The sequence below is a fragment of the Saccostrea cucullata genome, unplaced genomic scaffold (genome assembly GCF_032062105.1).
Source record: "Saccostrea cucullata isolate Sc308-1 unplaced genomic scaffold, CSIRO_AGI_Scuc_v1 ctg162, whole genome shotgun sequence".
Taxonomy (NCBI): Eukaryota; Metazoa; Mollusca; class Bivalvia; order Ostreida; family Ostreidae; genus Saccostrea; species Saccostrea cuccullata.
In genome coordinates this window covers 298,540-313,991 of record NW_026930272.1, presented here as the reverse complement: position 1 = coordinate 313,991, position 15,452 = coordinate 298,540, and the positions used below count along the sequence as shown (strand labels likewise).

Genomic DNA, 15,452 nt, shown 5'->3' with positions numbered 1-15,452 from the left:
TCTTAAGAATGCATTACATGTATTTATTTTTCTATGATTTAAAGTAAAATATCAACTAAATTTCTAAAAATATTGATTGAAATCAGGTTAAAAACATTAGAACATTTATTAGAAATTGTCATCTGATTCTGACAAAAAGTTGGTCCGTTATAGGCGGGTCTATCTAAATCCTAAAATAACCGAAAAAAATACAACCGACTTATAGGCGGAAGTGATTCTAGGCTTTATATACGGTATATAAATTTTGCACTTAAATATTGCTACATATGGGAAGTATAAAAAAATGGTCATCACGTTTATCAAAGAGCTTAGTTGTTAGATTAGTTTTAACGTCTTTTTCAAGTGAAATATCCAAATATGAAACAGATGTGTCAGACTCTATTGTATCTTTTATCTCAAACTCACCAATACCGTATCGACATAAGAATGGAAATTATCAGTCTTGATTGAAAAAACCTCGTCGAAAAGCCACAGTAAGTGTTTTCTTCTTTTCACGCATAAGATTTTGGACAAATTCTGCTTCATATGAAAACAAAAATAGGTCTGCAAATAACAGGGCAAAATTGGTATCCATAGGAATTCCGTTTGTTTGAAAATGGGACTTGTTTTCATTCTGTAATATATGTTTCAAAGGTTTTTTCCGATTTTTTTGGGCACCTATTCTACCCTGTATATAAATATATAAACCTAGTCCTAAAACAAAGCTTTAGGTCTCTGTCAACATATATTCTTTTCGACCTTCGAACCAGGAAAACTAGCTATAGCTATAGTGGACAAGTTGCGGTTAGCCTATAATTGGATAAAATATGGAGATAACGAACAGTAATGAAAAGTTCACTGAAACAATACAAATGTGGAGCAGAGCAAACACGGTTCTCTAAAAAAAATCAGAGGTGGTATCAGGTTTAACGATCGAAAAGTTAGTCATCACACATATTCATAAAGTTATGCTGATAGGTAACCGTAATGATCTCTTAATCAAATTTCAAAACATGAAACAGATGTGTGAGACTATGTGGTATTTTTAAGTTCATTAGGATTTATCGATATATAGATACGAAAAAAGACCAGTTAACGCCAGATTTGCTCTAAACTACGCTAATATAAATACCTAAACAATCTAAAAACTATTTTACACTTAATAAAGACGGCAAAATACATAACTTATTTAAAAATTAACATTGCCTTGTTAGTACATTAATGCCATATATTATAATTACAAAAAAAATTGTCAATAGTTGAATATTTAAATCAAATCTATTAATAAGGATGCAAGGCTGAAAAGGAAGTAGGAGCCAACAGAGCAAAATACATCCGTGTTCGTACTAGCTGCAGATCTGTAGCTCTCCGAAAAAAAAATTATTGATAGACCGGAGAGTAAACAACCCTGAAAAAACTTATTTTATTGCGAAAAAAAGCAGTTTCATCTCTTTTTTAAAACTTAATCTCAAAATATTTATGTGTTCCTAACATATGGTTACCACAACAAAACATTCCTCATAATTGTTGTTGATGGCCCTGATAATATTTTCGCTGATTTATTGATTTTGGTTTCAAAGATAATTCGGTCCAAATGCTTCGTTCAGATGTCAACTACGAATACTATGTAGGAAAGAGGAATTTTTTTAAATCTTCCATTTTTTGCAATTGAGGTAAGAATTTGGAAGAATTAATCAAGAACCGACACTTTTTTGTGCGCAATAAATTTAATTTTTTAAATTGTCGTGGATGTTTTCTTATGCTAATATATATATTGTAACAAAAGTCAGCATTTCGATACACTTTTACTGTATATAAATAAGGAATAATAAATGTCTACATGAGGATGTAAACAACCCTGATTTTTGGAAAAAGCAGTTTCATCGCTTTTTTCAATTATTACAATATTTATATTTCAGTGTGGTTACCACCTCATAACATCAAATATTGATAATATTTCGGTATTGATTTAGCTGAGAGTAAAGTAAAATTAGTGATTTAAGGAATCAAACATGGAGCACACGGCGGTTGGGACAGGTCTGCAGGGGATGGTGATTTCTCCATAGACTTGATCCCGCTTTTGATTTTTTGGAGGTCCGTGTTTGCTCCGCTCCTCTTTTGTAATGTTTACTGTGTATTGATCTTGAATACTTTTGGTTATCTCCACATTTATATATATAAAAGTATGATAATTAGGTATCTTTATAAATATAAACCAATAAACATTAGTATTTATTTGTAATTGTTAAAACAGAAAAAATGAAAGCGATGTAAAAAAAAAAAATAATCGAGAAAAAAACAAAGAATCCACGACAAAAACATTCACGACAATTCTGATGGCATTCTTTTTATATCATAGATAATTTATATTATTGTATCTATCTCCAGATAAAAAATTAAGTCGATGAAATAAAATTTCTTTGAAAATCATGGTTCACGTTATATTTCTCTGTTTCAAGTCTAGAAAATTGATATTCTTCATGCTACCCTTAATAAGGACAGCACAAAATACCTAATCAAGATGCTCAAACAGAAATAATAAACATCAAAAGTTTATCTGAGTAAGTTATATCATGAAGAATACGAAATAGTGCATTGAAAAATAGGTCCTATAACAGATGCTAGTTGATAAATGGCTTTTTCTCAAACACGAGTTCATCTTAATTTTCAAAAAAAGAAAACCCGCTCAAGAGACACGTAGATTGTTGGGGGAAAAGGGGGAACGAAATTTTAAGAAAAAGCACTGGTTGTGACCGAGAAAACAAATTTATTTCTTCTCCTATTCCATAAACACGAATTTGTACTTGGGGAATATTTTTTTTTCTCCGTGTCATTGTAATAAATTTTACCATAAACTTTACCACTTTATTATACCCCCGAAAAATTATATAGTACTTGGGAAACATTTTTTTTCCTTTAAAATATAACGAAACGAAGAAATACGAGGGTTGTCCGTAAAGTGTGTTTAATAAAAGTTGTGTCATTGGTATTTATTATTGGCATATTTCTAATCCTTTACTTAATGTGAATTGAATAATGTAGAAACTTATTCAATTTCAAATGTTTGATTACAATTATGGCTTCATAATTAGACTTGGAATGGAGACCCGGAGCACCACAAAATTTTAATTTAAAAAATATTTATAACTTTTTAAATTTCATTTGTATTTTTAAAAATTCTAGTGAAATCTGAAAGAATTTTACATTATGAGGTTGACAGAAGTTATCACGCCAAACCTGCAAAATTTGAACGTTCAAAGTTTCAAAATGTCTCAATCAGCGTTAGAACTTATTAAGAAAAATAAAAAAGAGACGTTTTCTGAATAGGTGGAGCAGTGAACAGTGATAAAATTTTGCGTTGACACCGGAAAAACACCTACAGAGACCAAAACATTCTGTAAACAATCGGAAAACATGTAAAAGAAGTCGTTCCGTATTTATGTGGCATATGTATTTTCGGACGGAATGAACAGTTTACAGGATGTGCCTGAAGGAAAACCATTATCACTTAAAAAACGAATCTGTATCATGCTATTTCAAATAAATCACACGGACAGTGGTTGGATGATTGCAGGATATGAATAAAATTTTAATGAAACCTGAACATTTTGTGCATATTTTTATGACTTTAAGAAATGTATTGAGTTAAAAACTCTGACTATGTGCCATTGTGCACCTCATTGTGTGTCTTTTTTGTACTTTTTAATTATTTGTGCTTTGTTTTTGTTGAAAACTTGCATATTTATTAAATGAAACATGAATTTAATGAAAATAACAGTTTCAAATATTTTGTCAATGTTTGTCCGTAATTATCAATGTTGTCCACGGACTTTACGGACAACCCTCGTAGTGCCATTGTGCACCTCATTTTTTACTTTTTGATCGGATGCATCTTTTGGGTTTCCCAGAGCAAAACATTGACACTGCCATTCTTTCTATAATATTGAATGGTACCCATTTCTAATCTGCAACTCTTCCTATACCACTAAATGAAACATATGGAGATAACGAACAGTATTCAAGATCAAAAGTCCACTAAACAATACAAAATAGGAGCAGAGCAAAGTCGGACCTCCAAAACATCAGAGGTTCCATGCAGGAGTGAGCATTCCCTGCCGACCGGTCACACCCGCCTTGTGCTCCTTGTCGTGACCGGGAAATAACGGGAAAATCTGTCCTCAATTCAGTGTATGAATAATGAACTAACAATTGGTATATAAAACGTCAGTCAGCATTTGACTCAATGATAAATTGTATTTGCTGACAAGGTCATTGTATCGACTATAGAACTTACAAAATGATGACTTTAAACGAGACCTCTGATATTCTTGTTTCATCAAGTTGTTTGTCAATGATATACTTCGTTTTAGAAATTGTTCATACATAGAGCATGCCCTTGCGAATCAAATCAACTGAGATATATAAACTCTATATGCAGATGATTAAGGTATATTGCTGCATAAGTAAGGGAAGTAAAAGCCATTACGTTTATCATAAAGCTTAGTTGTTAGAATACCATTTACACCTTTTTCAAGCAAAATATCCAAATATGAAACAGATGTGTTAGACTCTGTTGTATTTTTTACCTCAAGCTCACCAGGATATATCGTATCGACATAAGAATGGAAATTACCATTGTTATGGACAATAGGTCGTCGATATATCTAAATTATTTAAATATTGATTTAAAAAAGCCTCTAATTGTTTTCTTCTTTTCACGCATAAGATTTTGGACAAATTCTGCTTCATATGAATACAAAAATAGGTCTGCAAATAACGGGGTGCAATTGGTACGCATTAGAATTCGAATAGATTGTTGGAAGACCTGGTCTCCAAAACAACATTAGATATTATCAATCAGAAACTCTTTTTGATGTCAACTTCAGAGTACTAGTGTGTACAATCAGAATGTTTTTAACAAAATAATTTTGCAAATGACCAATGACGAGGTACATGTAAGTAGATTTACGAGTTCCATTTTTAATTTACTAAACAGTAGCGGTCGATGCTCTCAAAAAGCCTGGACATTAATTCATGAAAATTCGTTAAGCTGTTGAATTTGGTAAAATCTTGTAAATTTCAAATTGCCCAAAAGTTCCTTGGAATTAAAAGTATCCTCATCTGATTTACACCACTTCTTGAATACATGTATATTGTTACTCTTGAAGTCTCTCCTTCAGTACTGTTACATGTACATGTAATATCTTAGTAAGGAGTAAAGAAAGAGGCTTGGTTGAACATTTACTGGAAACTGATAGTTACATGTATCTTTGTTTGTAAGGATTTTATGAAGTTTCGAAATCTAGTATAGTAGTTGATATGGTAGTTCAAATTTATTTTGGTTCTTTGGATATTAGAAATATTCAAAAGTGACATGATTTTGAAGAATTTCTTCCTTAGAAAAGGAACTTTGAGTATGAGTTGGATTACCACTTGTAAAATTAAATCCAAGTTCTTCTGAAAGCCAATTTATATAATGAGCGTTACGAACGAAAACAATGTTGTTACATGTACCTGCTTTGTCAGCAGGGACCAGTACGTACTGATCATGAAATGTATCTCATAAAATTTAATCATACTTTCACAGAATTGATGACGAATTTTCCGTTATTTCCCCATCATGACAAAGAACATACGGCGGGTGTGATCGATCGGCAGGGGATGCTCACTCCGCCATTTCATATTATCCAATCTCTGATGTTTCGGAGGTCCTTGTTTTGATTTGCAACTATTTTGTATTGTTTACTAGACTTTTGAGCTTGAATATTATTGATCATCTCCATATATTGCATTAAAATCATATAGGAGGCGGGGTATCATTCAGTGAGCACTTCGCTCACCGTACCACTAGTTGTAGACGTTTTCAAAGTTATTTTGTTACTTTTTATGAGATTTTTCTAAAGTCAATATGAACTTTGATAATGAAATTTCTTTAAAAATTTATTTTAAGATTCATTTTCTATAAATATATAAATATTATGAATTTATTTATAAATTTCATTGCTAAAAGATAGGAAATATATGATTTTTTCCCCTAAAAATAGATTTTTGTGTCGAGTGCAGATATGCCTGATACCTATAATACACAGATCCAATGGTGTGACTCCAAGTGTATTGATAGTTATTCCCTGTGGTCTCTTATAATACATTAGTGAGAGATACCTATTGTTAATATCTTCATAGGTCGATCTGTTTTTGACGACTATTTCCTGTGGCTTTTTATAAGAATGGTATGGTGTACAAGTAAAATACCTTTACCAAGATCACGTTCTTCTGATAAACTAGTGCTAGTAAACTATGTTGTTTTCATGAAATATAATCCGTTTCTTTGCATACTTCCGGTTAATTGCCCAAGTTCAAAGTCAGTCCTTTTTGAAAAAGCTTTGACTTGAAAAAAGAAAGCATTTTGGAAAAGTATATTATCAAAGTGATCAAAAATACCAAGGTCACAGTCTACTTTCTATTCAATCGGGACAAATTAATGAAAAATGGAAAGGAATTCGGAGGTAGGAAAGAGCTGCTAGGCCTAGGAATGAAACCCTATTTCTACAAACAGTTTTTTAAAAATAATTTATTGCATTTTCCAAAAACCTTTTCTACAAAAAGAAACAAACTTTGAAACAGAGAGAGAGAGAGAGAGAGAGAGAGAGAGAGAGACGGGGTTATGAAAATAAATCTTTCAGGTCTCCAGTTTTCATCAAAAGATTTTCTTTCATTATTTTTATAATATTTTTGTAATTCATACATTGTCTACACTCAGTGCTGTTCTAAGTGAAGTAATAAGTTTATTCTAAATTAGACGTAAGTATTCCATTTCTCAACTGAATCCCTTTTCTTTTTAAAACTATTTTGCACCAAAAAATATAAAGCAAATAGTTAATGATTTTTAAAAATATGACCAGGTTTAACAATTCCATACTTATACAACACATAAATACAATGTAGGCTTTCTTTTTTGATAGAAGTTATTTTGAACATAAGCAGACATAAGGAAGTACGTAAAATAGATGAGAGACTATCCATGAAAACTGCAGTTGCATGTATCATTAAAAAGAACGCGGTATTGCCATTCTAAAAAAAATAGTAACATATATTTATATCATATGATTATCCTTATCCAACAATTAAGGTAAATGCATTAAAAAATCTTAATTATTTCTGATAACAATATCTGTAACTATAGAATATACGCACTCATATGTGACGACCTGCTTCGTAAACGTATACATGTGCTTGTAGAATACACTATATGTACCATAGGCATTGTCGTTTATTCATTTTCATTCTAAGCATGAACATTATTAACTTCATATTTAAAATTAATAAACAACAAAATGTACAAAAAATCTTTCTAACTGTCATATTGTTTCACAAATTCTGTATTTTTTCAGGTCAATTTCTATGATTCATCAAAATCAATCTGCAAAAAGACAAGGGAATTGAAAAAGATTAGGAAACTGTGTTGCATTCATCAAAGTCCCAATTCTTCTTCAGAAGATGGGTCATATTTCAATTAAAAACTCTTATTTTTCATTCAACAAAAATAAATATAAGTTTGCTCTTTTGCGTCTTACCGATTGTATTAACACAAGAAGTACCTAAGGAGTAGTAAAGTCCTATACATGCAGCTTGCTGTACATGTGTGAAGCAAAACTGTTTTTTTTTAATTCACTTTGAGGTATTTTCAGACTATTTGACAGAACCATATATGGAATACCAGGGTCGAACTAAAGTCCTCATGCTTATTACATTTACGCTGGTCCTTTATTTAATTAATTGAGCGAAATAGAAGCCAAATTGAAGACCTCTGGATAATGCACTGATTCTAGTTATACTGTGAATTTATTAAATTTCAGATATCTAGGCTAATATTATATATATAAATAAATACATGTACACGTTATTATTTTATGATAAAGCAAAAAATAAATTTCGTACATTGAAATCCTTCTTTAGTTGACCTCTTCTTACTCTTACAAAATGCATAATTAATTATAGTCAATTAAAACTGAGAAAGAAAGCATAGAAAATTAGATTAATCCATGCGGGATGCTTCTTTGCTGATTTCAAAAAGTTTGATATTAATATCATGGTATTTTCCATCGGATACCAAAGATTTTGATTTCTTTACATAGGAGTATGACTGGCAGAGCAAATAAGCTCTAATACATCAGAGGTCGGATAGGTAGCACGGAGAAATAAGCATCCCCTAACTGAATGGACACCGTATGCTTCTTGTCATCATGGTCAAATAGAAAAAATCTGAAGAAAAATCGTTGTATAAAATGTTTGAACAATTGATATGGAAAACGTCCATCATAATTCGACAAAACGATAAATTGTAGTTGCTGACAAGGTCATCGTATCGGCAAAAGAGCTTGCGAAATAATGAGTTTGGGCGAAACTGTTGATATCTTTGTTTCATCAATTTATTTGTCAATAGGTTGCATAGTTTTAAAAATTGTTCTTATATTGAGTTTGCTCTTGCGTATCGAATTAACTAGAAGACATAAACCTTATATACAGGTAATTAAAGTATATTGCTACACAAGTATGGGAAGATGACGATAGAAAAAAAATCATCACGGTCATTATTAATTATTGTTGAAAGATTACCATTAATGTCTCGTCCAAATATAAAACATATATCAGACTCCGTAGTATCTTTTACTTTTAGTTCACTTGAATATATCGACTTAAACCTTTAATTGAAACTAACTCTAATTGTGAATTGATAATATGTTTTCGGTATATTTACGTAAATGTTGAGTTGAAGGCAACAGCAAGTATTTTCATATTCTAATGTATAAACTTTTGAATAAATTCTGTTTCATATGAATACAAAAATGAGTGTTTGGTTGTAGGGAGACCTAGTCTCCATTAAACTACATAGCTATTGTCAATCAAGAACTCAAGCTTTTTTTGAAATGTTAATTTCAAAGAACTTGTCAAGTGTTTCATTCAGAATGTTTTTAACAAACAAATTTTTCAAATGACAAGGTTAGTAAACTATTTTTTATTGAAAAAGCAACTATCAAAGATGTCAAAAAGCCTTGACTTTAATTATAGTGGGGAATGACTCAGTTTTGTATAAATCGTTGAAAGGTTGTTATTTTGATATTGTTGAATTTGGTAAAATTTTTATGATTTCAAATTTTCAAAGAGCTCTTGGGGGTTTTTAAGTATCAACCTCTAATTTACATTACTTCTCGAATATATTGCCATACAATGCTACTGAAGACGTTACTCTTAAGAAATAAAATTCATAATAAAAAAATAATTGTTTCTATTTTCTTGGAGGGTCGATTTTATTTTGTTTTTATGTGGTATTAAGTAAGTTTGTTTGGTTCATTTTCGTGTTACTTCAATGTTTTCAAAAATTCTTCGAACATACATTTAAAAATACATGTACTTGTTTCAAATTCGCAAAATAATTAATTTTATCTCGCTAATTTATTAAGATTTATTACCATTGATAATTATTCATCGTATATTTTAAAAAAAAAAAAAAAAAAAGCTCATTTAGAGGAAAAGAAAAACATCATTCGATATTTTTGTCAAATAAACAAAATTTGTATTAGAATGAGAGAGTTCAATATCCACCGATATTAATTGTTAACCATATCTTTATTGTCTTAATATTAACATTTATGATTAACATTGGAGATCCCTTATCTTTGATGTGACTGATCAAAAAGTTTTTATTAAACAATATATACAATGTATAGATAGATATTTATAGAAAAGTAATCTAAGACTTACATGTAAAGATTTCATACTAACTTTTGAAATGAAATCATTAAACATAAAACAGTCAAAGATCTTTTTGGACAGTAAATACATATTTATTGTAACCAACACGTAGAAATCATAGTGAGAATCTTGAAGCTAACTTCAATCAAAATTTCATCAATTGGAACTACTAGTATTCGATGATTTTTCCGACAAGTTTAAGGGGTTTTTAGGAAAGATCCTGGATTTTGTGATTTGTCTGAATTATGTGATGAGTTTAAAACTTTTTTGTCTGTCAGGAGGAATCAGAACCCTAGTCATGCTTTGAACGCTACTTTTAATATCTGCTTCTAAAATTAGTTTCCATGATTGCAACTACAAAGCGATTTGCATGATATTTTATCTGCTTTTGTTTTTCAATTGTCAAACCACAGAACCAAAACCTATTTATGCTTTCTTATTAATTTTTCAAATTTATACAATTATTAATGTAATTGCCAATCATATATGTTAAAATACAAATTTAAATTATATCATCAGATCATATTTTTTTGTACTTCTTAATTTGCCTTGTTATATAGCCTATATAGGTTTTATATATGATTTTATGGCACCTCATACTAGCATTCATATCCGACAAATTTGGTGGAAACCTATTACAACATTTGAAATTTATTTGTCAAGAGTTCTTTTATTTACAATGACATGTGTAGGAGAATGTTGAAATATCTCGTTTCGGTGCTGTTCATAAATATAGAAAGAGAGAGATAATTCTTCCAATATTTTTCCTTTATATACATAATATGCTTACAAATTTATATGAATGATATGAATCAAATTGTGCCAGTAAATTTTAATTTGAGTAGCAACATTTAATGAATTATAAAAATAATACCACATTTATCAAATATGAAATACTGAAAAAAATATACAATTCTAAAGAATGGACAGGCATTTTTTTAAAATTGACTTGGTAATTCTAATATATTTTATTGATCAAATTAATTTCATTTCATTATTTCATTTATCAAATTAATAAAATGTGAAATAAAACAATCTCTATCTATAATTTTTTTTTGCATTTCATTGATATCTAATCGTTTAGATTTTTCTTTAGACAAATATACATGTACTCAAAACACTAAAGCTTCAGTTTAAAGAACTTTATAAAATGACCTATGCATCGCTACTTACATTTGATCACAATTTACACACCACACCCATAAACGCTCCCCTTCTTATCAAAAGATCCATATAGGTTTACCGCCTTTCAGATTTCTCAAGTTATCACGTGATACAATTTTCTGCGGTATAAATTTATTTCACAGCTGTGAAGTTGTCACTTGCTTAGTTCATGTAGCAAGCTTCATCTTTTAATGAGATCTTGTGCATGCCTCTGAGATTCCAGTGAAACGATTTTGTAAAAAAAAAATATTTTAGAATTAATGTTAATTTAATCGCTTCTTAATTTAAAAATGAATATCAATGAAGAAAATTCAACCGTACTTCCTTCCTCTTCGTCTAGCCAAGGAATTCCTACCATTCTAATTGTCTTCACCTCTCTTCAGATGCTCGTTTTTGTCGTAGCTTGCTTAGGGAACGGCATTGTTGGTATGGTTTTCAGCCGGTACATGAAGCCCATGTCTGCAACAACTAAGTTTATTCTTTGCCTGGCCGTGGCTGATTTTTGTGTGGGCATATCCTCAGGTTCTCAGATATTTTATCTGTTCTTTCGAGAACTGTCCAAAAACATGTACACTTGTCTATTACGATTTCAAATAGTATCCATGATGACTTTGGCTTCTCAACTTGCTGCCGGATTCACAACTTTTGATCGATACATTGCCATTTGTCATAATGTTCTGTACAGACGTATTATGACACCATCAGTTGTAAATTCATTGATTGCCAGTTTGTGGATATTCTCTTTCATTATAGCTGCTTTACCTTTCGTGTACTTTAATGACTGGGAGAAAGGTGTCCGATGCAGCTTTGCCTACCTTTTGCACGACTGGTTGTATCTCGTGTCTGGTGTCACTGAGTATTCCTGCATGGTTATCTCGGTCTTTCTGTATGGTCTGATTTTAAGGAAAGCTCGACAAGTGTACGCCAAATCCTTAAAGAAAGCAACGGAGGGTCCTGACAATGAACGCAACAGAAAAATTATAAAGAACATCCGCTCAGCTAAAGTGATGGGCTACGTCACTTTGGCTCTCATCGTGAGTTGGAGTCCTTACAAAGTGTATCAAATACGGTAAGAATATAATTTTGTTTTATTTTATATTTTGTCTTTTAAAATATTTCTTGGTCTTTTATAATATTGTTGATTTCTTTTAACCGAAATTTGTAGATACAGAAAAGATCATTTGTGATTGAATCGCAAAACAAAACAATCTAAGAAAAATTGAAAGACTCCATTTCACGTATAAAGATTGATGCTAACTGGCAGCAACTGCTGGAAATCGAATTTCAAAGATGACACTATTCATAATTTTGTTATCATCTTATCAAATTATGAATATCTTGCAATAATGCAATACTTTTTGTAGATGCTTCATATTTTTTTTAAAATCCAAATTAAGGGTCCTCCACACCATGTAACGTATATAGAGAAAAAAGATTTTTACTTCCGGTTTTATCTAATGTACGGATGGACGATTTGGCCTAGCACCGTTTGTAAACAATGAACACATGGCATGAACACGGAGTGACCGATGGAAAAAGATGTGGGTTTTTTTTTAAATAAAAGAACAAGAGACGTCTTGGATTATGTTACATAGTAATTCGTAAAAAATAGGTACCGGGTATGACGAGAAACGTTTAGGTTATTTATACTTTCAGGCTAATCAACCGAGTCTGTTTTGATAGTTGAAATTTCGGCACACTAATTTGTGCGTTTCAATAATACATTATCTCATTGTGTGTTTATAAATATTGATAAAATAGTGTTTGTTTCTAGCTTTCCTCTTTAACATCTGTCCAGTTCAGTGGCCACTAATTACGAAATATAGTGTGGTGTCGTATGCGGAGACTTGCCAAATTTTTTGAGTCCCGCGCAACAGGAAAGATAACTCCAAAAAGGAACTTTGATATACCAAAGATTTTGAAAATGTTTTATCTACATCAGTGCATTTAATTTTAATTCAATTTTTGATGTAATCTAATTCATTAATGTTTCTTCTCTACAAAATAGTCCTTATTGATTTTTCTCGAGATATACTTTAGAGAAAATGAGTTTTATGTACTTTTCATAAATAAGATAAATTTCTGTAAAAAATATGTTGATCGATTAAACTAAGTTTTATGGTTATTCTGTGACCCTAAAAATATACAAAAGGGTAAGACAAAACTTGTTGTGCTAGGTATGAAAACGCCTTGGGAAAAATTTCTTGAAACTTGTGAAATAATTATTTTAAAAAATCAGTATAAATTAAATTTTAATCCCTGGACAGTTTTTAAAGGTTGATATGCTTGTTAAAAGTAATGCTCAATAATATGAGAACATAAGCTTTGGGTGTGTGGAGGACCCTTAACTTTTCAGAAGAGAAAATTTCCTTTTTTTATTACTTATTTGTGTTCTAATCTTTCTTTTTTATGAATTCCAGATATGGTTTTGGTATAACCTCGGATTTTAGCTTCAACCTCTCTAGCTGGCTTGTGTTTCTTGGAATCTTCAACAGCGTGGTGAACCCTTTCATCTACGCCTACCAGCGACAAGACTTCAGAAAAGGATGCCAAAAATTGTTTGGTTGCTATGGACAGGAAAGGTTGTCCAATACATCAAACGGCGAAGAATCGAGTCGTTATTAACCCACTGATTTAAATTGATTACATTTGAGAATGAAATCCTTTGAACTAAAGTTCCGAAATCAACGAAAAAAAAATTAAATAAAATGATATGGTCTAAAAATACCTTAAGGACAGATTATACAAACAAAAAATGGATGCCTCCAGTTTGAACTAAAACGACCCCCTCACTCCTTTGCACGATCTCATAAACTCATGCAATGACTCTTTTAATATATGTAATTTTAAAAAGGACATGTATTGTGAATTCACTGAGTTTTATATTTACAATCGCTTTGTGCAATACATTCTATGTACATGTACTTCTGGTTGTTGCAGATGCATGTCTTCACTTTCATATTTAAATGACAGGGATATGACATTAATGTCTTGAGATGGATCCTAATTGGTTTTCGTAGTGCATATTCGCCGTGATATATCAATTGCGCAGTATGACACAAATTAACAAAGATCTTGATTTGTAATTCAATTTTATAGTTAACAGAAAATAAACATCAGTAGCAGACACAGGGTGATTCAGTTTCCTGTACCAATATATCATTTTAATCCGAAATGAGTGCGCAAAGGATTGTCGGTTATTCGTATTCTGTTGTCATATGTTGTCATTTTAGTCTCATTAAAGTGTACAAAGTCTAGTGTTTTTTGTTTTTTCATCAATTGATTATGTTCAGTTCATTCACTCGAAACCAGGTACGTAGTAGATAACATACTTACGGATAATAGAATGAGTTAACCATGCACATGTGAATAAAATTAAACCAGCAAGGGCACAGAAAGAGAACATGTGTTTTACAAATACAATTCTAGTAAATGTGCACGTTTTTTTTTATAGTTAAAACGTTAACATCTTGTGAAAACACATCTTCATTAGACATTCTAGTATTTGGCTTCAAAAGCTTCAAAAACTTCAAAAGTTTTGGTTCAAGAATTTTCCCACAAATTACCTAAAGCATTGCCTTCTAAATGAATTATATTGGCATCACGATCAGTATTCAGACTCAGAAGTTCTTTAAACAACACAAATTCGGAGCAGAGCAATCACAGACATTCAAAACATCAGAGGTGGGATCAGGTACATGTACCATGGAGGAGTGAGCATTCCCCGTCAGCTGGTTATATCCGCCTTGTACATTTACTACTTGTGATGATTAAGAAATAAAGAAACATTCATAAACAATTCAATGTGTGAATAATGACGGAACAATTAGTATGAAAAACATCAGTCAGCATTTGATTTTATGATGAATTGTATTTGCTAAGTCATTGTATCGACCATAGAACTAACGAAACGATGGATGGCTTTGAAAGAGACTGCTGATATTCTTGTTTCTGAATAAATCATCATCTTGTTTGTCAGTAACCAACATTTTAGAAATTTTTTTTCATATGTAGAGCATGCTCTTGCATATCGCATCAAACATGAGATACAAATTCCTTATGCAAGTCATGAAGGTATATTGCTCCATAAGTAAGGGAAGTTGACGATAGAAAAGTAGAAGTCTTCACCTTCATCATAAAGCTTGCTAGTTAGATTACCATTTATGGTTTTTTCAAGTAAAATATCCAAATATGAAACAAATTTGTCAAATTCTGTGGTATCTTTTATTAAAAGCTCATTTGGAAATACCATAACGTTATAATAATGGGAATAACCATTGTAAATTGACAATACGTCATCGATATATCCAACTAGTAAATGTCGAGTTGAAGGACACAGTAATGGTGTTTTCTTTTTTTCACGTATGAAATTTTGGACAACTTCTTCTTCATGTGAATACAAACCGGAATGTTTTTACAAAATGATTTTGCAAATGATCAGTGACAAAGAAAATACATTTACGAGTTCCATTTTTATCGAAAAAAAAAGCTGTCAATGAAATCAAAAATCCCGGAATTTATGATATTGCAGGAAATGGTTGTCGATAAAGTTGTAA

The 15,452-nt window shown here is 31.0% G+C and overlaps 1 protein-coding gene across 1 annotated transcript; it reads left to right on the top strand.

Moving 5' to 3' along the window:
* Positions 1-11,573: 11,573 nt before the first annotated feature.
* LOC134283498 (cannabinoid receptor 1-like) lies at positions 11,574-14,153 on the top strand. Its single transcript, XM_062765951.1, has 2 exons — positions 11,574-11,965; positions 13,317-14,153. Exons 1-2 carry the CDS (start codon positions 11,589-11,591, stop codon positions 13,519-13,521), a joined length of 582 nt encoding a protein of 193 aa, XP_062621935.1. The 5' UTR covers positions 11,574-11,588; the 3' UTR covers positions 13,522-14,153.
* Positions 14,154-15,452: the final 1,299 nt, after the last annotated feature.